Source organism: Stylophora pistillata, chromosome 10 (genome assembly GCF_964205215.1).
Source record: "Stylophora pistillata chromosome 10, jaStyPist1.2, whole genome shotgun sequence".
Classification (NCBI taxonomy): domain Eukaryota; kingdom Metazoa; phylum Cnidaria; class Anthozoa; order Scleractinia; family Pocilloporidae; genus Stylophora; species Stylophora pistillata.
The window spans coordinates 22,761,284-22,786,500 of NC_142528.1; the positions used below are offsets into that span (position 1 = coordinate 22,761,284).

The window sequence follows — 25,217 nt, forward strand, 5'->3', positions numbered from 1 at the left end:
CGTGTAGTTTACACGACATGCTCTAAGAGTACTCGGCCCCAGGTGCGCAGGGGAAATCCAACATGGCAGGTTACGGGAAGCAAATTCTCGTACGGGACGTGTATTTGTGGTCCATATCTGCCATCTATCTCTTTGCGTTTGCGTCTCTCTACATACAGATTCCAGGTAGATTGTACATATATGGTTGGAACTGTTAATTTTTTAGCGTAAAGGTGTATGAAGTTTGTTGATCTATTTTGTGTGTAGGTCTTTATGGACAGAACGGCGTTCTTCCCGCTAAGCTTGCGTTAAGGGAAGGTAAGAAATCTGTTAATTGTTAACATCTTTTGGTCGTTGATGTTAATATTAAGCTAAGATGCTACCTTATTTCGCTCAGGGGGACTGGAGTGCGAGCGACTTCTTTACAATTTTTCCACGCGCCAAAATCACTGAATGGGCCATTGTTTTAATTTATTTTGATTTTTGTGAAGAAATCATTGCACGTGGTACTTGGTAGCAGCTTCATGTATATTTTTATATATTTTTAAATTTACTGTCTCCTCAAAGGAGTCTCAGGGATTTGCGCACATCCCGATACTTAGTGTGCAACAGTTCTTAGATATAAAGAAAACAGTTGCAAAATTAATAGATTGCCTTTGGGACTACAACTTTGCTCTAGGATATGTATGGGATGATACAGAAATCTTTCCAATCTCAGTTCAACCAGCACTTCAACCCCTTATCTCCCATGACTGACCAAGACAGAATTTCTCCTTACAATATCAATACAATATCAAGCAAACAAGTAATGAGAATAAAGAAAATTATGGTGATCCAATACCAATTTCTTTGAACCAGCAATGTAAGAATTGTATGGCAGACTGTAAGGAGAACCACTGATATGATCTTGGGAGTAAAAGAGTCAATTAACGCTTTGACTCTCAATCGTATTGATGTTGTCTCGGTTTTAAGAACAGAGAGGCATATCAGCTAGAGGGAGTTACCTTGATATATGTCAGTACCGTAGCACATATATCTTATTAACCAAATGCGAGGGCCGTACTGGGAGAATATCAGCATGAGGTCTTGACAGTACGGACCAAGCGTAGCGAGGTCTGTACAAAAAGACAGAGGGCCGATATTCTTCCAGTACGATCTCGAGTAAGCTTGGTTAATAAGAGATTTATTATATGACTGAAGTTCAAAGGGACACAAGTGTGGTATCATTCGGGACCATTCGGGACAGTGCCCGGTCCAATACTGAGAGAATATTGACTGGCAATTGAGCATTTTGATTGGTTGACTTTAGTTATTGGCCCTCTGACTGCCCGAGTCGAGTAATAATTATGTTTATTCACAACTGATTTAACTTGACGAATGTTGAAAACTCGTACATTGGCCGCATGGCCTCGGTCAATGAATATAAGCGAAAGTGAAAGTAAAAGTGAAAGGTTTTCTGAAATTACAAACAAAAGAAGGCATTAAACTCAAAATACCTGCCTGAACAACAAAAAAAAACAAATATTAACTTACTGAACTGTTCGCTTTATCCAAAGAAAGACACAATAACTCTTTCTAAACTCTCTTCAATATGAAAAAACTGAAAAACATTCGCTAACCCGAGCACATGGCAATTCAAGCTAAAATTCATGTGACCAGCAAAACCTCCCAAGGGAGTTGGGAGTGACAATATAGCATGAAATTCTCCTGTCTATAAATAAGGAAATGTATGACAGTAACAAGGGAGAATTACCAAATAGATCTTAGGAGTGAAGGGTTGATTTGGCCATAGCTAATCATGGCACTGAAGAAGGCAAGCCTGCAAATGACTTTCTTTTTACAGGGGTAACTGTGGTTAAAAGTTATAGAACATAAAAAAAAAAAGAATTATTTTTAAATTCAAGTCATTTGAATTTTTTGTTATTCACTGGAAAAATTGTTGTAGCATGGGAAGAGTAGAAAACTGTGTCGTCGTATTGTAGTAGACGATGGGAAAAAAAGGTTTAACATAGTGATTTATTCAGTTAGATGTTAGGATAAATTTTGATTTTGCAATTCATGTTCTTAGTAGGCCCATCTGTGAAAGAAAATTTCTGGCACAAGCCAACCCTCTTGTGGTTCACACCAAGGCTTGGCCTAAACACAGAAACAGGAATGGAATTTTTATGTTTGATTGGAATGCTTCTCTCTCTGTTGGCCATGGCACTGAAGTCTTGGAGAGACTCCATCACCTTCTTTGTTCTTTGGTTTCTGTACTATTCTTTATATCAGGTAAAACAAAGTTTCTGTAGAAGGCTGTTTGTTATATAGGAGACTGCCCTTCTAGGGGAACAATTCTACTGATAGTTAAAAGATGGGAATATTGCATTGAATTTTGCTCTATCTTTTAACAGCTTAAAACAATAATTCTCTCCTTTTGGCACTAATTTATATCAGATTACAAAGAAATTTTTTTTAGAAGGCCGTTTGTTATTGGAGACCACCCTTACCTTGCAACAATTCTACGGATGGTTAAAAGAGGGGAGTCTCATCAAATTTTGCTCTATCTTTTAACAGCATGAAACAACAATTCTCCTCTTAAGTAATTATTTTACTTCGCCTTGTGAATGTTTTAGGTTTTGGTGATTTTAAAGTAAAACAAACTATCCTATAACTCTTTCTATTCTCATCAACAATTTAATGGTAGGATATTGTGAGCAGAAGTTAACATCTTAGTTATTTGAGTTAACTAAAACATAATGTTAGAAACTCATTTCTTTCAAATTTAGGTTGGACAAACATTTGTTTACTTTCAGTGGTAAGTTACATTGTGATATACATATGTAGTAATTAAAATTCTCCGTTTGATTAAAATACTGTGTGCAAAGAACTCTCTTATTGACATGCCGCGAACTTGGAATCTGCATAATTTAACTTTAAATAGTTTTTTATGCATTTTTGTATCTCACTCTTGTACTTGTATTGGTAGGAATGAGGTTATTAAAACCTTAAGCCTTCAATGGTAAAAATTAATGTTGCCTCTACTTTATAACAAAATGTACATGTAGATCTTCAATGTACCATACCTTTTAGTAGATTTATCAGAGAAAAAGTTTACAGTGGTGTTGGTTTTCTTTCAGCTGATTATTTTCTGTTTTAATTATTTAATAACTAACCAAGGCCTGTGTACAGTTTGTACCTCAATAAAACTAAGGCCTGACTGTTAGATAGCTTGTCAATTTGCTGTTGCTTTTGTTGAAGGTGTTCCATTAATGAATTTACATTCCCTTTTCAGGGATATTCTACTCATGGAAACTGGATTTTTGACAATTCTTGTGTCTCCTCTCAATTTATTCAAGTCTAGAAATAGCAAGTAGGTTGACATGAGTGTAGTGTACACCTGTAGATACAGAACTTAACTTTAGCTTACCCTTAACCCTTAAACTCTTACAAATGACTAGCATCTAACTTCTCCTCACAGTATCACCCCCTGAATCAAACATAAGGTCAGGAGAATAAAGGAAATGATCACCAATTCGAGAAGCCCTTTGTTGTTAAATAAATTCTCCTTGTCAGTGCTTTAGATACTGTCCAGGGCTGTGGTCTAGCAGGGCCCGGTTTGCTATTGGGTGACTCAGGAATCTTAGTTTTTAAAAAGTAAATGCTGGGCACCCTGGATTTCACAGTTTTAGAGCACTGGGTTCCTGTCAATTTTTTTAGAGCACAGCCTTGCTGTCTATAAAACCGTATGGAGAATATGCATACTGATGTTAGGATGCATGTAAAAGTGAAAAGTAATACTCTCAGCTTTGAAGTGGTCAAAGCTGATATTTGGTCAATCTGTTTTAGATCTCAGCGTCACCATGATAACATCACACTGTGGTTAGTGAAGTGGCTGGCATTCAGACTTATGTTCTGCTCTGGAGTTGTTAAATTATCAAGTAGATGTCCAACGTGGTGGAGGCTCACTGCTCTTGACTGGCATTATGAGTCACAGGTATACTGTTCATTCTCAGAATGCAGTAATCAATGTCAATCCTAGGTGGGGAAAAAGAGGGAGGAAAGCCTTTCATTTTTCATAAACTTTTTGAAATATGAGAATATCAGAGATAAACTTTCCCCACCTTGGCCTTACAATATATCCCTTTATGCATCAGAGTTGTTGTATTTATTTCATGAAGAAGAATAAACAAAGGGAGATGGTATTAATAAAAATTAATGTACTATTTTGTTATCAAATAGAAGCAAGTTCTCCTCTCTCTAACATGGAGAATTATCAGTGTTTGCTGAAAAAGAAATTGACAACTTGCAATACAAATTCTTCCCCACAAACAATCAGTTGTCCCTATGCTGTGCCCAATTCCAAAGGGTTAGGAGAGAAAAGATACATATGATGGGGGTCACCCCATGGGCTTAACACTGATAGGTGGGTGAAATTTTTGCCCTCTTTTTGTCTGGAATTTAGAACTGTCTTGAGTATAGAAAAATGTCAGTTCGTATGAGTCTATATTTGGCACAAAACTGTTGATTGAGAAGTAAATCTGCTTTTTCCCAGTTGGGTCGGTGCAGTGTGACTGGGTATGTTGATAAGCCTTCTGAAAAATGTTGATCAAAATTCTCTGAACAATTTTCTCAAGTATTTAGTTTTCCTGTTTGGTAACTGATTCGTCAGGTATTTCAGAATGCTCTAGTGCTGAGTTTTGCAATTTTTTTAGTAGAATCTATTTTGATCATTTGTTTGTTTTTCTCTTTGTTGGTTTTTTATTTTTTTTTATTTTTTTATGTTTTTTTATTTTATGTCACAGTGTATTCCCACCCCATTGGCTTGGTATGCCCACCAGCTTCCAAAATGGTTTCAGAAGCTCAGCATTGTCTTAACGTGAGTAGGATCTAGTTATCGGTGTAGTTTCTAATAACTACTTTACAGTACTATCCATATCCAATAATATTACAAGTGGTTCATTGTCTTATTAGTTTTAGCCATACACATCAGAGAAGAGGTGTTACTAGACCCTGTGATTCAATCTAAATGTATTTTGTAACACAGGCTTTAGGAACCACTGACCATAAAGATCAAGGATCTGCTGACAGTTGCAAAATTTCATAATTCATTTCATTTTTCCTAAAAGACCGTTTTGATGAACCTTTCAAAACTTATATTACTGGTAACAAGTTACATTGCAAGGTTCAATATATGCCAAGATGGCCATAGCCCCCCCCCCCCCCCCAACAATGAAAATGATGAAAAATTATGCAACTTTGTATGCTACAATGCATGGACAGGGTAGCATGCAATAGCCATGGGCTAATAAACTTGTGGCCCCTCGTAAATCTATTAATTACATGGTATAAAATTAGAGTAAAAATTTTAAATTATGAGTAAATTAGAACAAGTGATTGAGCTTGATCATCTACAACCGAATAATTCACATAGAGCTTGATTCGAGTATTTAAAACACATTAACCTAAATATTGAAATGGTGCAAAAATTGCAGATCCCTTAAGACCCTACTTCACATGTTAGGTATTTTCCCACATGGTGGAGTGGAGATACGGGTATAATCATGTGTGCTCTCAAAAAGGGCTTACCCTTGGAAATTCAGCTTTAGATTTACTATTTATGGTGGCCAATTTACAGTATCAACTTGGTTGATCAACCCAAATTATCTTGTAATACCCACAACTAAAATGCAACACGACATATTTTCATGTTAATTTGTGGCACATCTGCTGAGCAAGATGATATTTTGCTAACTGCAAATGCACTAACAGTTCATAGTGATGCTGTACCATAGAACTGAAGAAAATTAAGGCAAATGTTTTTCTTAATATTTGTTTTTCTTTTATCCATATTTTTTAGTGGATTATATTTATTTTTGTTTTACTGGATTTCTGCAATCCCTTTTTTTTGTTATTTTCCATTTTGTCCTACTGTTTCTTTTATTTCAGATATGTTATTTTAATGGCACTTTCTTGGTTGTTTTTTGTTCCTGTTCGATCCCTGAGAATATTTTCATTTTATTCACAGGTAATTATTGTTCGGCAGTGTTTCATTTCTCACCTTAGTCCTAGTAATTTGACTCCTCTTTAAGGTTACTGTGCACCTTCAGGGGTGTCTCCCTTGCAAGCGATGTAGCGCGTCCGGTTTAAACTGTAGATCTATATCTAAACCCCTATATCAAATTAAAGCTTATAGGACTGGCTATCAGACTATACCAAACATTTTGAAAAAAAATGAATTGTCGAATTTTTCACGACTTCTAAATGCGAGCGCCTGAATCACCTTTTAAGAGCTACAAGTCAAAGGAAATTTGTTCAATTGCTCTCAAATTTTGACAGTAGCTAGTTTTACATATAAACAACAAAAATGTCTCTCCAAATTTTTTATTTCTAAATATTTTTTTTCAAGAGCTATTTTTGTACAATCACTCCACATTTTTTTAATCCTATTTCAAAAATGTTTTGTAACTTTTCACTGAAATTGAATATGGCAAATCCTTCACATGTTTTTTTAGCGCTTTGGCCCTGGAAACGAAGGAATGCATTAAATAAGCAAAAAACAAAATTTGCTTTGACATGTAACGTTCAAAAGGTGATTCGGGTGCGCGCATTTGGAAGTCGTGAAAAATTTGAAAATTCATTTTTTTTTTACAAATTTTTGGTATAGTCTGATAGCCAGTCCTATAAGCTTTAATTTGATATAGGGGTTTAGATATCTACAGTTTAAACTGGACGCACTACGTTGCTTGCATGCAAGACACCCCTGAAGGTGCACAGTAACCTTAAGATGGCTTTCAGTTACTTTCTGTTAGATTTTTTCTTTAGATTCATTATTTCCCCCAACACTCTGACTCTTGTCTCCTAAAGAGTTTTTAAAAGACAGCCAGTTACCAAGACCTCTACCTGTAAGACCTCTCACTGCCACAGGGTTGTAGCTGTGTATCATATTAACCAAGCGCAAGGGTCGTACTGGGAGAATATCGGCCCGAGGTCTTGACAGTACGGACCTCGCTGCGCTCGGTCCGTACAAAAAAGAAAGAGGGCCGATATTCTTCCAGTACGGTCCAGAGCAAGCTTGGTTAATAAGAGATTTATTATACGACCGAAGTTCAAAGGGACACAAGTGCGGTATCATTCGGGACCATTCGGGACAGTGCCCGGTCCAATACTTAGAGAATATTGGACCGGCAATAGAGCATTTTGATTGGTTGATTTTAGTTATTGGCCCTCTGACTGCCCGAGTCGTGTAATAAAAGAAATTATGCTGCTGGCTGAAATTTCAAGTGAGGCAGCTGAAGGGTGGTGAGCGATTGTAAGTTTGTAACCTCGAAGGTGCCTGTTGTGCTGTACCAAGCGATTAGTGGCCAAAAATCCAGCCAGCAATCCCCATTTTTTATATGGTGCATATTTCACATTAGTTAATGCTTAGCGACAACCCTACTGCCATCTGTTTAGCAGGCAAACAAGCTCTTGTGTTTGTATTTTGCCTTATGGCAAAGCTGCCTAGGATACCTTTCACAGCCAATCTTGGAGAAAGTTATTGAAACCCTGCATAATGTATGCAAAACTGGAGAAGGTGGAAGGAGTGTCCATGCATTTCTTCTATATTTTCAGAGGCAAAAGAAAAGCTTTTGAATGCATGATCATTCAATAGCTAAGAACAAACTAATGAAAAAACTTCTTAAATTTGTTTCCTTGGTTTAATGAAAGCCACATGCCAAAATTCAGCCAGGAATGTTCAAGAACTTTCAAAGAGCATTGATATGCACCTGCTATGGCTTTTCTCAAGTCCTTTATACTGTATTGATTTTACAATTGTGTTTCTCTGTTGTTTCTTTAGATCTTCTTTCAAGTTCTGATTATTCTTACTGGAAACTACAACTTCTTTAACTTACTGGCAATTTCCCTGTTGTTGCCAATTCTTGATGATGAGCATTTGGTCACAATTCTACCATCTTGGCTTGGTAAGGAGACTTGAGAATCTTTTCTCAGGTTTATTATTATTTTTTTTATGCTGATTCATTCAATTTTCTTCAACAGTTAAAAGGTCAGCCATTCATAAACCGACTCAGAAAAGCAAAATTGCAAAGGCACTTGGGAGAATTGCCTCATCTTTTACTATAGCAGTTCTAAGTTATTGGACAGTGAAGCTCTTTGCTTTAGAGCTTTCATCCAAAAGCACCCTGAAGGCTAAGATTAGTAAGTAACAAATTTTGCTAATTATCTGGCCCTCTCAAATCTTTCTTTATAACCCTGCATTTTATTTCTAATACAGTAACTGCAGAATTATTCATTAAGAACATGAGAATAATAGAAATGATTTCCAGCCTCAGAGCATTTTTAATGTTAAACAAATTCTCCTTGTCAGCACCGATGAAAATGTAGTAGATAATGTAGAATATGGATACTGATGTTGGAATGTTATTATAAGTATTCAAAGATTGCCTTAAAGCACAAGGAAATAGTGGGTGAGTTGGGGGTAATCATTCTACTCTAACTGAGCCATCACCCACTTTGTTTTTGCATGAAACCCGAATTTCAATTAAAGTTTCCACAGGCTAACATTTATCTACTTCATTTTATGTAAAGCTTTCTCTCAGAATCAGTTCTTCAATGCAGTGGATCAAGCTGTGCCAGCAACCATATGGCTAGGTGTCTTATCCTTGAGTGTTGAGATAATTGCATCAGTGATAGGGTGAGCTTAACACCACTTGATGGGTATTATTGTTTACTAAACCATTTTAGAAGATGGGATCTGTTAGGGTATCATTGGGAGAAGGAATTGACGATCTTGCATGTCTGTTCTTGGGTGTACTTGTCACATGACTGTATTATTTTGTTATTATTACATGGCCAGCAGTGGCCCTGGGCAAGATGAGGAAAATCCTGTGTTCTGATTGGCTACCTGAGCAGGCAAGATGGGCCCATCTTGCCTGCTCAGGATTGCCCACTTTGATCCTGCATGTGAAAAAACACTGACTTTGTGGCTACCATTTTAATTCCGTTTCGTTATTTTCATTTCCAGTTGTTTCGTTACATAGTATTACGCGACTTATTCTCACGTGCCTTAATTAAGATTTTGAAGTCGCTTGTTAGGTATGTTGTAGTCCTGGTATGGGTCACTGTATTCCCAATCAGGGTAAAACAGTTCTTTAGTGTGCTTAAGGCACGTTTTGTAATAAAATGAGCCGTAAAGGTACAGACTTAGCAGCAGAAGATTGTCAAAACAAAGAAAACAGAAACCACCCTGAGACTCGTGTTTATTGTGCTACAAACATAATTGGCTTTCTTTCACAGCTCTCAAAGTGAAGAAGTCATCCTTAATTCTTGATATAGCTCACTCTTTTTGCAATATGATAAATCTTTTAATGACTGAGCTTGCCCTTACTCTTGGTCAATAACACATTATGTATGGACAGATGAAGGCATACGCAACAACTGGCAGCTTGCCAAAAGTAGTAACACAAGTCTCTTCTTTCCGTTGCCTCAATGAAACGGAATAAGCAGTAAATAGCTCTGACAGTGTTTGATAACACAGTGGTTAAAATCAGAAGATATGAGCTTTCTCTTATTTGACAGTTGGGCCAAGGTGTTGGGGCACTGGGTTTGTAGTCCGATAGTCATGGGTCTGCTGCTCAGTGGATTTATTCCCAGTTGCCCTGTGTTCAACTCCTTGGCTCTGCTTTGCATAATGCCAACTGCTCTGCCTCCTGCCAGTTATGTTCATTCATAATGTTTCAATAATTTTAAGTAAAGCCATGGAATTTACAACAGTTGTGTTGATTTTTTAGGTGTGTCATGCAAAAAGGCATCTTGAATAAGTTATGGTCATTGCTGCAATGGGCCGTATTCAGTTTTGCAGCTTTTGGAATGTTTGCAATAAGCCTGGTGAGCATTGTTTTTTAATAGATGTGGGTTTGTGTTGAAAAAATATATCATCTGAACTGACTGAGTACCAAAAGCAGAGATCTGGCTATCACAAATAGTGTCACAAGAGTAAAGGAAATGATCACCAACTAAAGAAGCTCATGATTGTTTAGCCTATGTGTAGCCGTACCCACCCCCCAAGAAAAACAGGGAGGGTTTCTAATGATTGTTAAACAAATTCTCCTTGTCAGCACCTTAGGAAATGAATAGAGAACAGTATGGAGAATATGCATACTGATGTTAGGGTGTAAAGGGACAAGGTGAATAACTTAGTGAATCCAATGTTTTCATTGTCAGTACCATGAGCTACCCAGCAGTCCACAAGAATTGTGTAAGCTTACTCCACAAATTTCTTGCCATGGCTAAGGGGTATTTAATTTTCGGATCAGGAATTTTTTTTCTGCATTTCCAGTCACTGTGACATGGTTAACCCTTTCACTCCTAAGATTTCATTGCTAAATTCTCTTTACTGTTTGTCATACAATTCCTATGATGTTTAGTGCAGAGAATTTGGCATTGGATCCACTGATAATCCCCTGATTGATATTTTTCTATATTCTCATTACTTGTCTGCTTGATATTGTATTGATATTTTAAGGAGAAGTACAGTCTTGGTCACCCGTGGGAGTTAAAAGGTTGATCAGGGGCTGAAATGCTAACATAAGCTGTATTGTTTTCTTTTTTAAGGTTCCTTATACAGATATCAGTCATAATGCCAAGTCAAATCTATGGCCTGTGATCGTAAGATGGCGTCAGAAGACAGATGCCTTTGAACTTGTGAATGCATACGGATTATTTAGAAGGTGAGGAATGAAGACAAACATTAGACCACCACACCTTCTAGCAAAACTACTCTTGCAGTTTGCATAGCAGGCTAAAGTGATTTTCTTTCTTTTCTCTTGACGCTTTAGTATGACCGGTGTTGGTGGGCGACCAGAGGTCATTATTGAGGGAAGTGACCATCTTGAGGGGCCGTGGTTGGTAAGGTGTTTGTTTATTCAGTACCTTGCAAGCAGGTTCTCATTAGCAGCGTAGCATGAGTGGCCAAGCCTGCAAGATTCGAGCCGGCAGGGAATTGTGAAGAGTTCAGCATAAGAAATGAGCGCAGGCTCGCATCACTTGTCAGCTTCAATCTTGCTGGCTTCACCGCCCGTGCTATAGCATTAATATGAGCCTGTTCGCTGGCCTCCAATCCTGTTTATCAGCTCTATGAATAGCTCTTTCTTCTAAGGTGGCAACGAACCTTACCTGTACTTATTTGTTTGCTTCTATATCAGGAGTACAATTTTCACTACAAACCTGGTAATGTTTCTGAGTCTCCACCGATAGTTGGTAAGTGAATGTTCTTATTTTATTACTTCTTTACCGTGGTACAAAACCTAAATTAATCTTGACTTGGTATACAGTTGAACCTCGACTAACGACCGGAATACTTACAGAGAATGGTACAAGCCACATAAACAATCTACATCACTTGAGTGTCGAAAGTAATCTGGCATTGCATTGGTTATTGCTTTACATCGCACTGTTATTGGTCCAAAAAAACCTTGTGCCACTCTCTCAACCAATCAGATGAAAAACTTAAACCAATCATGACCTTATCGCTTGTGTTTTCCCGCGCTTTAGGCAGTTTGCTTCGTTTTACTTTGAATTCTCATTGGTTTAGGGCAGTTTCTTTTCTTCTCATTGGCTGTTGACATTTCTCTGGTTTTGGTTGTACGGCACTCCATCGAAAAGTGCTCCGGTTCGTTATCTTACTGTTACTCACTGACACATACCCTCTGTATTTCAGCGCCACATCAGCCTCGCCTTGACTGGCAAATCTGGTTTGCGGCGCTTGGAAGCTATGAGTACAATCCGTGGTTTGTACACCTAGTTTACAGATTGCTTCAAGGCCAACAGGATGTTTTGGATCTTTTGGCTAAAAACCCCTTCCCACGTAAACCCCCAACCTACATCAGAGCTCGGCATTATAAATACCACTACACAGAGCTGCCCAAGAATATTTCTTCCATATCTGATGTTCTTCATAACAACAGGTTATTAATATCAGAAGATTAGGAAGTCAAACCACATCGATAAATAATGGAGCTTTCGTCCCCAATTGTCCCTGCTAAATAATACGCTATTAACAGAGAATGCTGTGCTGATAAGCTGCCAAATCTAGAAAATATTATATCAGTGTCCTATTAAAGTTCACAAAATTACTCAAAGGCGAGAGTTGAACTTTTGAAGGCCAACGTCAATTTCACAAGAATTACTTATCTTTTAAGACTCAATATTTCGTAGAATTTGGTCATAAATATATTCGAACAGATTCTCTTACCATTTCTGGGCTTTTCTCAAATTCCCATTATGGCGAGACGCATTTATCAAGCTTGTAGCTTCCATGGATTGGAAGTCTTCTTCGTCAATCTTGTCAACTTGAACGAAGACGTTTCTTCGACGCATCTTTGTAATCATCGCGGAGTTATTCATGCCTTTTACTAACCGAGTTTGGGATCCGTACTGTAAGTTCTAGACCGAGTATTTTCTGCTCGAATTTATGGCTCAAGCGTGAAGTGCGCAGGCCATAGATCCGGGCGGAAAAAACTGAGTCCCGTAACTTACAGTACGGACTGAGAAAAACGAGGTTAGCTAGTGTTTTTTTTTTTTTTTTACGAGTTAAAATAGAGGGGAAAGATTTAAACACAAACAAACTTTCGAATTTAGCGGGCCATACAGCGATAAAACGGCCTGACAAATTGACCAATCATATTGCACGAACTAACTGGGAGAATCATAGTAATAACCAGTTGTTATTTCCTACATAATGTCTGTCATGTTGTGTTTTTCTTTCAGACTGGTAAGACATTGGTGGTGGAGGGAGAGTCCGAGGGAATATCTACCAATCGTGACTGTAAATGAACCATCACTAATTAACTGGCTCAATCAATATGGCTATGCAAAGGTTTGTAATCAGGAGCAAGAGTCTATTTATGAGCCAACTAGCCCATCAGACCCGCGCTTAACTCTGGTTTCCGTAGCATGGAGCGATTAGGAGTATTTCTGCCCCCCCCTCCCAGATAGGATGTTAGTCCATCGCAGGGTTACCCCCCCCCCCCCCCAACATTAAGTTCGCCGGTGCCCATTTAAACATTTGGGTGAAAGAGGCACTGCGAGAGTAAAGTGTCTTGCCCAAGAACACAACACAATGTCCCCAGCAAGGGCTCGAACCAGGACCACTCGATCCGGAGTCGAGCGCACCAATCCATGAGGCCACCGCCGTAATCATGAGTGTTGTGTAGTTTTTTTCCTATGTATCAAACTCGTGTTAAATTTTGTGGGACTGTTTTGGGTGACATTCATATGACTTAGCGACTGACTGATCGAGAAACAGCCTGACAGACTTACTGACTGACTGATGGATGAACGTACCGACTGAATGAATCGCTTACTAGATCAACTGACGGACTGGCTGACTGACTGACTGACTCACCCATTAACTGACGGTCTGATTAGCTCACCAACTAATTCCCTGAATGACTGACGGAGTGACTAATTGACTGACTGATTTCTGGACTCACCAACTTGTACTAGCTGACAAACTGGCTGACTGACTAATAATTTGGATATATCAACTAAGTTGAAGTGGTAAATTGGCCACCGTAACGATAACAAAAGCTGACGTTTCGAGCGTTAGCCCTTCGTCGGAGCGAATAGAGGAATTGTGGGTTTTGCGTGCTTTTAAAGGTGGAAAATGGAGCTACGTTATTGGTGGGAACATGGCAACGAGAAAAACAAGAATAAATTAGTGGAATGAAAAGCGGAAGGACTGACTGAAATGAAGTGGAATGACTGACTGATATGAAGTGGAATGAAAAGTGGAATGACTGACTGATAAGCTCACAAAATGTGACTGATTGACGGACTGAGTGACTAGTTGACTGGCTGACCAATTGGCAGACTAAATTACAGCCTGAGTAATAGGCTGGCTGTCAAACTTACTGACCGACTTGTACCGACTTACTAATTGACTGTCTGACCGAACGAATGACTGATTAAATGACATTTGCATCGGAGCGTCAAATCTTAATTTGTTTATTGTGCGTTCGGCAAGGGAAAACGCATCCTAATCTAGTCGGTTTTTCCCGAAATTAGTCTCGTAGGGTTATATATCGTGACTATTGATTTTCTGTTATTTGTTATTAACAAGTGTTATTATTTTTGTTGCAGAATGATCCGTGGCCTGAGCGCCCGTCAGGTCGGCTCTACAGAGCCATCAAGTATCTCCGCTCCATTACACGAAAGTTGGACGCGCTTCGGTTCATGTTGGCGCTGTTTGCATGTGGAGTAATTATGGCATTATTTAATCGCTCTCGGTCCTGAAAGTAACGATGATGAATGTACAGAAAACACCGCAACAAATAGTTGTTTTACTTGGTAGAGGTGAAAGACAACCCTAAAGATCATCTAGCTGGGACATTTCCACTTTTACAATTGCTCGGAGACCTTTGTGATGAGTCGCGATAAAGCACTATCTATTATAGTCTTAAGGCGTCCGTATGTTTCTTGATATATGGAAATATACCAGAAATTCTTGGAAGAAATTATATGAAGATGCTACAGTATTTGTTTAGATAGGGTCGCCATAATATAAAGCAATGCATATGTACATACATCCTGTATTGACTTACCCCAAAGGGGCGAGGCTTTTCATAGACAATAACTACTACTACAATTGAAATAAATAACTATTTAATTATCAACTACAATTAATCACTATTAAAAGGAATAACTATTATTTACTACTAATTAATGACAATAATGTAACGCTAAAGGAGAATCACTGAGAGTCTATAAAATCTTCAAGAGGTTCACGTTTACGGCTATACTTTAAAACAGGCATTAAGTAAGTAAGTAAGAAGACTTTGTTGGAGAGGGTGACATTTGACAGTAACTAAACTGATAACCTAATGGCCCTCAAGTAAATACGAGAGAAAATTAATCAAAAACTGACCTACAATCTAGCAAACATAATTTACATAAAAAGGATATAAAACTACTAGATATTAATAAAAGACCTGAGCAATAAATTGATTTTTAAAAATTGATTTATAGAGTGATCCTTTAAAATGTTTCGCGCTAGGACTACGTTTAAGATCTGCATTTAGCTTGTGCATTGCATCAATAGTTTTAAGAGAACTACGCAGTGAGTTCCATATCTTGAATATTCTGTAATAAAAGGTCCGCTAGCTGACTTGAAAAGTGGAATGTTCAGCTTTTGTGAATTCCTGGTGGTGGTGCGCCCGCCTTCTACTTTTACAAATTCTCGGAAGCAATAAAGAAAAAAAAAAAATATGTAAAGTTGTGTACTCTCTCCAAATGAATAAAGGCGTTCATCACATGTTCAAGAATTTTAAAGCTAGCACAAAAGGAGGAAATGAAAAGTGTTTTTGTTCGCCCTTGACGACTTGGCCCGCTGAACCAAACGTCAATACGAAGTTGACATTAACGGAACATCCTTCTTCTGTGACCTCGAGGGCAGTTGTTTCTCAAGACGGCACCATTTTCCCCCTGGTCCACCCACGTCAAACTGTGGCAAAATCTTTTCTGGAGGATTATTACAGCATAGAAATTAAAACTGTTATGGGGGGGGGGGGGAGGGGAAGGGGTAAACCGTGTTATCATCAAGATTAAAGGAAAGTGTGTGAGTTTTGAAAACAGGTTTCCTGAGAACATTATTTGGGAAGTTCTTATTTGATTCTACTTTTCTTCTTCTTGTCGCTGTTTGTGTTCGTTCTCTGATGTAAGTCGTTGGGCTAGCAATATACTCAATACCTTACAGTCTACAATTTTGAATGGAGTTAATGGCGCATGCAATGGAACCGAATGTGCTTGTAAGTTTGAAAGCTGGGGATGGGTGGGCACCATTAATTGTTATAGTTCACCAATAAATTTTCTCCGGTTCTTATTGGTTTAAATCGATCACGTGACGCGATAGTGTTCATCCGTGGAGAGACACTATCAGCCCGCGGAAAATACCCGGATGGATAGTGCCCGTCCGCGGAAAATACCTGAATTGATAGTACTCATCCGTGAAAAGTTTTGAATAGTTTGACGGCCGCGAAGTTAGGCAGATCGGAAAAACAGTGACTTTTCAATTCTGACAGGTATAACGTATTATTTAGCCAATGTACGGTTGCGAATTATTGACATTTGTGACAAGCTGTAGGCGCGGAAGAAAATTTAGTGGTGAACAATGAAAACAATAGAGTGTTTATGTCTCGGAACTATCGGTCTGATAGTTGCCCCTTGGAAATTTGATGTTCTTAAAACTAGCATTTTTGCCCTCGAGGCTTCGCTTCTCAGTCAAATATTTGTTTTAAGAACATTAAATTTCCGCGGGGCAACTATCAGCCGATAGTTCCTTGGCAGAAACACTCGTTTAAATAGAAAGGGAAGGTTAAGAAAAAAAAGCTATCACAGGTCGTAAGTCTGAAATGAGAGGTAGATTTCGGTTTTGTCTTGTTCCTGCGTCCACCTGAACTAGACACCCACTTGGAAAAAAGTGAGAAATGATTTCAAACAGCAACCCGAGTGAATGTTGTGTGTGTTTGAGGCAGGAAAATAGCTTTAAAATAAGCAGATGCATGTGCATGGAAGAAATAGCTCAGCTTTGGCAGATTTCCCTAAAAGACCAGCCACTATTTATCGCCCAGGCTGGGGATAGAGGATCTCGGGGGAATCACATGGTTTTCAGAGGGAGTGGAAGGGAATCAGTTGGCGCTAAGAGTATAAACGGGGGGGGGGGTTAAGAATTCACTGCCAATTAACTATCAGTGAATGGGGATCATAAGAATGTCATAGAGTCTTGAAGGGGCCTTAGGTAAATTTTTTAGCGTGACACAACCAAACTCCTCCGATTTCTCCCCCCCCACCCTACCCCATCCCTTCCCCCCTCCCTCCATCTTCCCCAGGCAGACCTCACCTACCTCCTAGTTAGTGAGGCAAAGGTTTGTCTCCTGCCGGCTGGGTACACACCGTGAATGACTGCAATAGGGTAAATTCGCGCATTTAATTATTGGTACCACAAAGAAATACAAGTTATTTACGGAGTTCCTTCGGGTAGACTTTCGTTCCAAAAACGCTTTGAACGCAGAAGTAACATTATGAAACAAGATACATGTTGTAAACTGGAGGTACGGGAAACGGTAAAAAGGCGACGACGGTATTCACCTCGTTCTCGTGTCGTATTTTGCAGAAAGATTGGGAACTAGGAAACGTATGGCAAAATGGTGGAAGCATAGTGAAGAATATGTATGATTTTAGTTTATCCCTTTATTTTATTTTCATCGGAATTGTATTTTTACATCCATTCTGTAAAGGAGCAACTCATTGGTTTGTCACAGAGGATGGAAGAATTCAACAGCAGGTAACGAATTTATATTTTCACCTTTTAAATTATTCATAGTAGTTACTACGGCGCTCGGTAGTTTGAATAAGCTTCGAGTTTGATGTTAAATTAAATTGATCAATCGTTTCACCCATTTTATCGTGATGTTTTCCATCTATTGACTAGTTGACGTGCTATTGATCGCTTTTGGACATTCATCACAATTAAATAATCAAATTTTCTCAGACATCAATCCTGTCTTCTTCTTGACATGTATGTACTATTATGCAATTTTACTGAATAGACTAATTAAATTTGAAGGATACGTTCGTGAAAAATTTTGATGGAAAAAAAAACCTGGGTGAATTATTGATGTTGTTGAATGATCTTTCAGACGGGTAGATAATTTTGGACAAGAGATTGTTATGTTGTTTACTTTAGGCACGAACTCATTCCGTAATTTAATTAACCACCCATTTCTATCAAACTTAAATCTAATATTTGTTGAAGTCTTTGAGATACTTATTTTACAAAAATACTCTTGTGGAGCTGATTATGTTGTTGAATGTAATGTGCACAAGATGTGAATTTTTCAGTCCTAGGTTTAGCATGATATAGTAGAACCTTACTAACTTTAACAAGGTCCAGTTTTCCTTGGATTTGAAACCATTTTCCAGTCATTTATTTAAGTAATCAGCTAAGTGGAATTCAGTTGACTCAAACGCTTTGTCAATTCAAGGTAATGCTACTTTCTCTTGGCTCAAATTTACTGTGATAACTCAAACTTTAAGTTAAAATGCAGGTCAACAAACATAAAAATGTCAGAACATAACTGATTGACACTTACAAGCCCTTAATCACAGTTGATACAAGTGTGATTATATTTATGGAAACGTTATGCATCCAGCTAAACTTCCCAAACTAAGTGCCTTTATATAAAAAAAAAAAGCTCTTATAAAAAAGTTGAAACTGAATGTGCAAAAATGACTGTTGATTGTGCACAATCAAGCACAATCAACAGTCATTTTTGCACATTCAGTTCAACTGTTTTATAAGAGCTTTTTTTTTATATATAAAAACACTTAGTTTGGGAAGTTTAGCTGGATGCATAACGTTTCCATAAATATAATCACACTTGTATCAACTGTGATTAAGGGCCAACACCAATCCCAATAACTTGAACCATTTTTCATTCCCCTTGAAATTTCAAGTTAAGAGGGGTTCTATTGTAGTAATAAAGTGCTAATAAAATTAACTTCTGATGTGTTATTGCATCTAGGATGACTCTGTGTTCAATCTCAAACGACCATACGATCTGGTCACCTTTATTCAGCAACAGACGGCATTTGACAGGTTAAAGATCTTGCGAGAAGAATACCTGGAAGAGAAACGAAAAGTTATTAAAGCAAGAGAAAAGGAGAGAGCAGAGATTCAAGAATCCTTTTACATAGAAGATCCTGATTGTGTTGATGCAGGAGGCCACATTTCAGAGTTCGAATTACATTTAGAAATGACTCTTCCCTTTTCAAAGAAAGGCATCAAGTAAGTTTAGAAATATAGTTTTAATCCTTAAACTCCCATGAGTGACCAAGACAGAATTTCTCCTTACAATATCAAGGCAATATCAAGCAGATATTAAGTGACGAGAATATAGAAAATTGTTTATATGGGGATCCTTAGTTGATCTAATACCAATTTCTCCAAACTTTCATCTTAAGAGAAGTATAGCAAACAGCAAGAAGCTGTGAGCTTGTGGATATGGCACTATCAAAATCCTTCATTATCATTATCATTGTTTGTCTGTAGTTGTTTACACTCCACATTTGACTGTTGCTCTCATGCTCCTATTAAAAAAAATAGATTCCATATTGCTGTGGCTGTCTGTTCAATAATAGATCTCAGATGAGTTCAAAATGTGGTAAGAACAAAAAAGTGGCACAGGAAGCCCAGCCAAGTGTGTCAAGTGCTGCATTTTGATATCTCCTCTGATCTATCACTAAACAGACAGCCATGGCAATATAGAAAATATTTATTTTATATGATAAAGAAGCAAAAAGCTATTATCAACCCTCTAACTCCCAGATCTCATTAGAAATTCTCCTTACTGTCTTCTATACAATTCTTATGAAACAGATGTAAGAGAAATTGGTATTGGATCAACCAATGATCGCTAGATTTAATTTTTTCCTTATTCTCATCACTTGTCTGCTTAATATTGTGTTTAAATTGTAAGGAGAAATTCTGTCTTGGTCACTCATGGAAGTTTAAGGGTTAAAGATAATGTCTTCTGTGCATCTGTCCTCAAGTAGATTATAGTTGAAAACTGATAAAAAAGGGAGGAAATTGGTTACCCCTCTGTAACTCTAAAGATCTGATTGCGAATTCTCCCCTCTAGCTGCTCCACTTCTCCTTGTAAATTAGTAACAAGAATTTGGTGTCAGATCAAGATGACAACTTCCACTTGATAAGTTTGAGTGTTGTGGATAGGGTATGGATATTATAGGGAGAAGTTAGAGGTCAATCACTTCTGGCAGTAAAAGGTATAAGAGAGGTTGTCACGAAAAATGACAACAGTCAAAAACTCGAATTGGCTCATATTCTAGTATTAGGTAGGCCTCTAGGTAAAACAAACCAAGACATATGCAGTTTGTTGAAAAATTCTTTTGTTTTCTAGAAAATTGATAAAACTTGATTTATGCATAATTACCGCCATTCGCAGGTCAAATTTAGCCCATTTTTGGAGGCCTCATTTGTACTTGTAAAAGCAGTGAAAAACCTGTTTATTCTACAGACTTTTAGAACAATGTCTCCCCTATGTTTTTACGAAAAAGTAGAATCACTATTTAAATTTGAAATAAAATACAGATTTTTCTATCTATTAACCTAAGTGCCGTGTGAAAAGTAAGGTAGCTTCAAAAAATTTTTTTTATATGTGCTAAGTGAAGTAAACATTTGACATTTGAAATGTGACAAGTGGGAATGATAAACTTACCATTTGTTGAGTGGTTTTTCTGGGGTTTTTGTGCTGCTATACGAGGGTTTTAAATTCATAGAAATTTGGCTCTTCGGCAAAGTCGGCAACATAAAAGAAAAGACAAACTTTGTTCATCATTTCCAGTTTGTGAGCTTCAGTGGTAATAATGAATGCTTGAATGATATAAATAATGTCTTCAAAGTACTTGCAATATGATAGAAGTTGTTTTTGTTTTCTCCAAAAGCATTCATTTTGAAGAAATTAGTAGACATGGTTGTCACTGCGTGACTTATGTGTCACGCAGTTGTTAGATCTATTAACAAAAGAATTTTTCAACAAACTACATATGTCTTGATTTGGATATATCAACAAAATTGAAATGGTAAATTGGCCACCTTCGCTCCGACGAAGGGCTAACGCTCGAAACGTCAGCTTTTGTAATCATACGGTGGCCAATTTACCATTTCAACTTTGTTGATATATCCAAATTATTTCGTTACTCCCACCGACGCAGCCCCAAACAGTTTCTTTCGAAACTATCAGCCTTTATACATATGTCTTGGTTTGTTTTACCTATAGGCTTACCTAATACTAGAATATGGGCCAATTCAATTTTTTGACTGTTGCCGGTGATTTGTGAATTTGTCTGATTTTTAGTGACATCTTCTCTTAACCTATTGACGTCCAGTGCACCCGTAAGCACCCATGTGGAACCACACCCTTTCTACGCCTTGTGACATCATCACTTTTAACCCTGGAGTACAACTTTGAGCATGTACTTAAACAGATTGAAAATATCTTACAAATGATACCAGAATGAGTGCAATTGAGTGAAGGAGACTGGAGAAATAGCCAAAAAACCATGTAACTTTGACCTGAAAATCTGCATGAAAATCTTGTTCCATTACCCACCTACCTTTCTGAGCATGTGGTTTGAAAATAATGAGTAGTTTCCTAAAAAATCTTTACACCAAAATGAAGCCTACTAAATTTCCAGCAAGTGAGGAGAAAATTCAGGCAAGGAAAGGGAAAAAAAAGGGCAGGAGAAAGAGAGAAAAGTAAAAGTCGTTAGTGGGGCATTACTTTTTAACCCAAAAACTATCTTGAAATTTTGCTTTCTGCGCCTGCCCAAGATTTTCCGGCTGCCATTTCGCATTTGGATCGAAAGGCCATCAAGTGTACGAGCTGTGAATGGGTTTGTGGTAAGTTTGAGCTTTTAGAACCACAACAGTGACCCGAAATCTGCTCGACTAGCTTCAAAACACAGTTTTTCACAAAAGCTGCGGCTATTAATGGGTTGAATTGTTTCAGTCTTCCAGATCATCTCAGCCTTTGCCAGTCACTCCCCTCACATGTTGAGCCACCAGTTTGTCAAGCTCAGTTACCAACAGTTATACACAGCTATGACCATCTGGAGGGAGTGAATCATCGGCATCAGCTGAATTCCATCCCTGAGCCAGCACTACTCACAACAATGTCACCTTATTTTAAAACTGCTGAAGAATTAGGAGGCCATGTGAGTTTGGCTCTAAAAAAGGTGAGCTTAAATTCATTTTGGAGGAAGGTGATTTTCATCTTGTCACGAGCATGGGACAAAGAAAAAAGAAAAAAATTTTGAGTCCCCATGAGGAATCAAACCTCAGAACAGACTGACCATCTTTCTCTATTTATTTACCAAGTTCAAAACTTTCTTATTCTATTTAAATTCCTTTTGTGTCAATTTTTTAATGAGACAGCTAGTACATAATTGATTGCAAATGAATTTAGGATTTGAACTTCAAAGGCAAAGTGATTGGCTTTTGCATATTCTCATGGACACAGTGATGTTGAGTTGTATGGAATAAATAGAATGAAGTTGACTCTTTATGGTTCTTTAAGTAATTCTAAATTAGATATAACACAGAGAAATTACATCAAGTGTCACTGTATGAAGCACTTCTGTGCCAGCTGGGATACAGTAATGGACGATGAATTATAGATACCAGAAAGAAACAAATGCAACTTACCAGTAGTTTCAGAAAAGAGAGTTTTAAGCTGGGTTCTTCAGCCATGTAGATTTAAGATATTGCAGCAGTACACCATACAATTTTCCAGGCCAAAGTTTAACCCTTATTCCTCCAAACTGTGCTCTGAACAATGTCAAGTCCAGCAGAAAACTTTTTTTTTTTCGGCAAAACTATCAAAATGGCATCTATTTAGCACTAAAGGAAAGATCTAATTGATTAAAAAACTCACATGTGACAAACTTTTGAAGTCCATCAATCAACAAAACCACAGTCAAAATTAGACCCGGATTCAGTAAATGACCCACTGTATTTTAACTCCTTCCCAATAGTTTATTTTCACCTTTCACATTGAAAAATTACATGTTTTTGTACAGAACTCAACTTCTTGGGTTTTACTCAATCTTGCGGCATATTATTGGAGAATTAAAGGGAATGCTGCGCATGCTGTGGAATGTTTAAGACAAGCTTTGTATCATTCACCAAGGTAAGTTTTTTCAGTTCTGCTCAAATAATTTTCAGGGAAGTTTTGTTAGTTCTCGTTCTGAGGGGATTTTTTGCAGGTTCTCTCTCATGAGAAGCTGAGAAGCTACAAACTAGTTTCCAATATGATCTGAAAGCACCATTTGAAGAGGTTAAGCAGTATCTTTTTTCCCTTGATTGAATAGAAATGGTATAAGAGTAAAAGGCCTTGTTGGTGAAGTAAATTGTGAAAAAATGTGCCTTGTATTGGGACATGAATAGTTCTCGCCATGACTAATCCAGAGGAATCCACTCGTTTTTTTAAGTAGTGTCCTGAAAAGTATTATTTGTTAATATGTAATCTTGTCATATTCTTTTAAGGGAGCACAAAGATCAAGCACTGATGAGCCTTGCTGCAGTACTTTACCATGCAAACCACACCTATGATTCTATTGTTCTTCTGCATGCTGCCATGGAAACTTGTCAAGAATATTCTGTGTATCACTATCTACTTGGAAATATCTATGCTGTGAGTACATGTATCTTGATTTCTGTGTCACTTTTGGATGCTGTTAGTGTTACAGAACTATTTTCAGTGAATTGTTCATTGAATAGTTTGATTTCCTACATAAGGTGGTCATGTGGAAATTCTCCATACTGTTCTCTATATATTTCTTAAGGTTCTGACAAGAAGAATTTTTTTAGACAATCAGGAGATTCTTTAGTTGGTGATCATTTCCTTTATTCTTGCAATCGTAATGTGTGATTCAGGGGTGATATTGTAAGGAGAAATTAGATGCTGGTCACTCTTTGGGGTCTAGGGTTAAGGCATTGCACTGTACTGCTAGCAAGAGATTCTGAACTGTCCTCTTGGCAGCTGTCAATCGTGTCACCCTCTCAGTAAACAAGTGCAGAGAGCAGCAAACAAGATTTTGAGACGTTAAATGTATTAAACCCTGTGTGACCAGCATCTAATTTCTCTTAACAATAATACCGCTGAATAATTCATCAAGATCATGAGAATAAAGAAAATGAATGCCATTCTAAGAAGCTTATGATCGTTAAGATATTCTCCTTTTCAGTAGCAAAGGAAATTTAATGATAAGGTATGAAGAACATGGATACTGATGTTGGGGTTGGAAAGGTGACATTTCACAAAAATCAGTGATTGGTGGATTCTGATGTGTTATTCTTATTTCTGCTTTGTTTGAAGCAGCTTAGAACGGAAACCTCAGAGGCCCCATATTATTAAGAAGGGGCAGAAACCAGTTACTATCGAGAGTGAATTATTGACCAGGCAAATAAATTTCATGAGGAATACGTAACTTTACACAGATCCAGAATAAAACATACAGTCTATGTTGCTATTACTTTGCAAATTGTAGGCTTTTCACTCTGTTCTGAATGGCTGACATGGTTTGATCCTTTTTTTTTTCTAACAGTCTCAGAGGATGTATGAAATGGCTGATCTGTGTTACAGATTTGCTCTGACAGTTTCCCCAGACACTAAATCATTGTGTGAACGAGTTAAAGCCGTTAGGTGTGAGATGAAGTTAAAACAACTGTTAAAAGAAAATCAATTGTAAGTCTTACTTGAAAAAAATCGACTGTGTATTGATAAATCTTTGCAGTCTCATGCTGTATATTTCACAGGCATATCCAAGGTGTTGATAATTGTATGAGCCATACTTAAAAGAGATACCAACAATCGATCACATCAACTGTCAAAATCGATCAGCCAATTGGAAATCAGCAGTTAACGTAGGTCACGTGGCTGGTTTCAAACCCAGGATCCTAAGTCTTTCACTCGGTTGATTCTCTCTGACGATGGGCTAACGCTCGAAACGTCAGCTTAACATCAGTGGCCATTTTACTTCATTAACTCAGTTGATAAAATCAAAATTATCGTCTTGTACTCCACCATCGACGCAGCACAACAGTTTCTTTAAAGACTTATCCCCTTTGTTCTTCCATCTGGCTGGTTGAGTGGGTGTCACAGGGTTTGTTTGTTTGTTTGTTTTTTTGTGACTCTATCAACAGCGTGGTTAAACAAAATCGAAGGTCAACTGAATCACTCTCGTTTCTTCTTTAAAATAAAGTCTTTTTTTCTTGTTTTTTTGTTTTTTTTTTTTGTTTTCATCAATCCGTCTTTTTTTTTTCTTGCTTGATTTAAGTAAACCAATCGTTTTCTGTCCCCACAGAGCATTCGATGAAAGGTTGGACTACCCTGGCACCCCTGAACTTGATGATTTAAAGGAATCTAAAGGTGAAGAAGCCGAGAAGAAACACCTCCTTCCACTAGAAACCTTCAAGAAGCAACTAAACCGGTTCTACCTGCTCACAGAAGGTCTACCAAAGAGCCTAGATGCCTGTAAGAGCCGATCTGTTCCTGTGAAACAGGCAAGGGGTTCTTTTTCACTTTTAGCCGGAATAAGTCGTTAAAATGTCCTTTTGCTTTCAGTTTGTAAGATTCCTTTCGAGAACGCGCCTCCTGGGTAGCTCAATTGGTTAAGCGCCG

General features: G+C 37.8%; 2 protein-coding genes across 3 annotated transcripts in view; both read left to right on the forward strand.

The window, feature by feature from the left end:
- Positions 1 to 18: 18 nt before the first annotated feature.
- Positions 19 to 14,978, forward strand: LOC111330262 (lipase maturation factor 2-like). 2 transcript variants are annotated; one of them, XM_088736028.1, is made up of 18 exons: positions 19 to 165; positions 247 to 297; positions 2,048 to 2,250; positions 2,748 to 2,776; positions 3,254 to 3,331; positions 3,808 to 3,955; positions 4,764 to 4,837; positions 5,908 to 5,986; positions 7,799 to 7,922; positions 7,999 to 8,157; positions 8,548 to 8,653; positions 9,750 to 9,846; positions 10,573 to 10,688; positions 10,797 to 10,866; positions 11,163 to 11,217; positions 11,678 to 11,924; positions 12,727 to 12,835; positions 14,101 to 14,978. In XM_088736028.1, exons 1-18 carry the CDS (start codon positions 63 to 65, stop codon positions 14,251 to 14,253), a joined length of 2,001 nt encoding a protein of 666 aa, XP_088592154.1. In that variant the 5' UTR covers positions 19 to 62; the 3' UTR covers positions 14,254 to 14,978. The 2 variants fall into 2 exon arrangements, with proteins under 2 accessions (XP_088592154.1, XP_088592155.1); XM_088736029.1 differs by having other exon boundaries at positions 2,051 to 2,250.
- Positions 14,979 to 17,128: 2,150 nt separating this feature from the next.
- LOC111330279 (tetratricopeptide repeat protein 17) overlaps positions 17,129 to 25,217 on the forward strand; it is a 16,341-nt gene continuing 8,252 nt past the window's right edge. Inside the window, exons 1-7 of the mRNA XM_022935110.2 lie at positions 17,129 to 17,299; positions 18,540 to 18,802; positions 21,546 to 21,771; positions 22,615 to 22,724; positions 23,081 to 23,228; positions 24,142 to 24,281; positions 24,901 to 25,099. Coding sequence (XP_022790845.2) covers positions 17,183 to 17,299; positions 18,540 to 18,802; positions 21,546 to 21,771; positions 22,615 to 22,724; positions 23,081 to 23,228; positions 24,142 to 24,281; positions 24,901 to 25,099 — 1,203 coding nt within the window. The 5' untranslated portion in view covers positions 17,129 to 17,182. The remainder of the gene's footprint in view (positions 17,300 to 18,539; positions 18,803 to 21,545; positions 21,772 to 22,614; positions 22,725 to 23,080; positions 23,229 to 24,141; positions 24,282 to 24,900; positions 25,100 to 25,217) is intronic.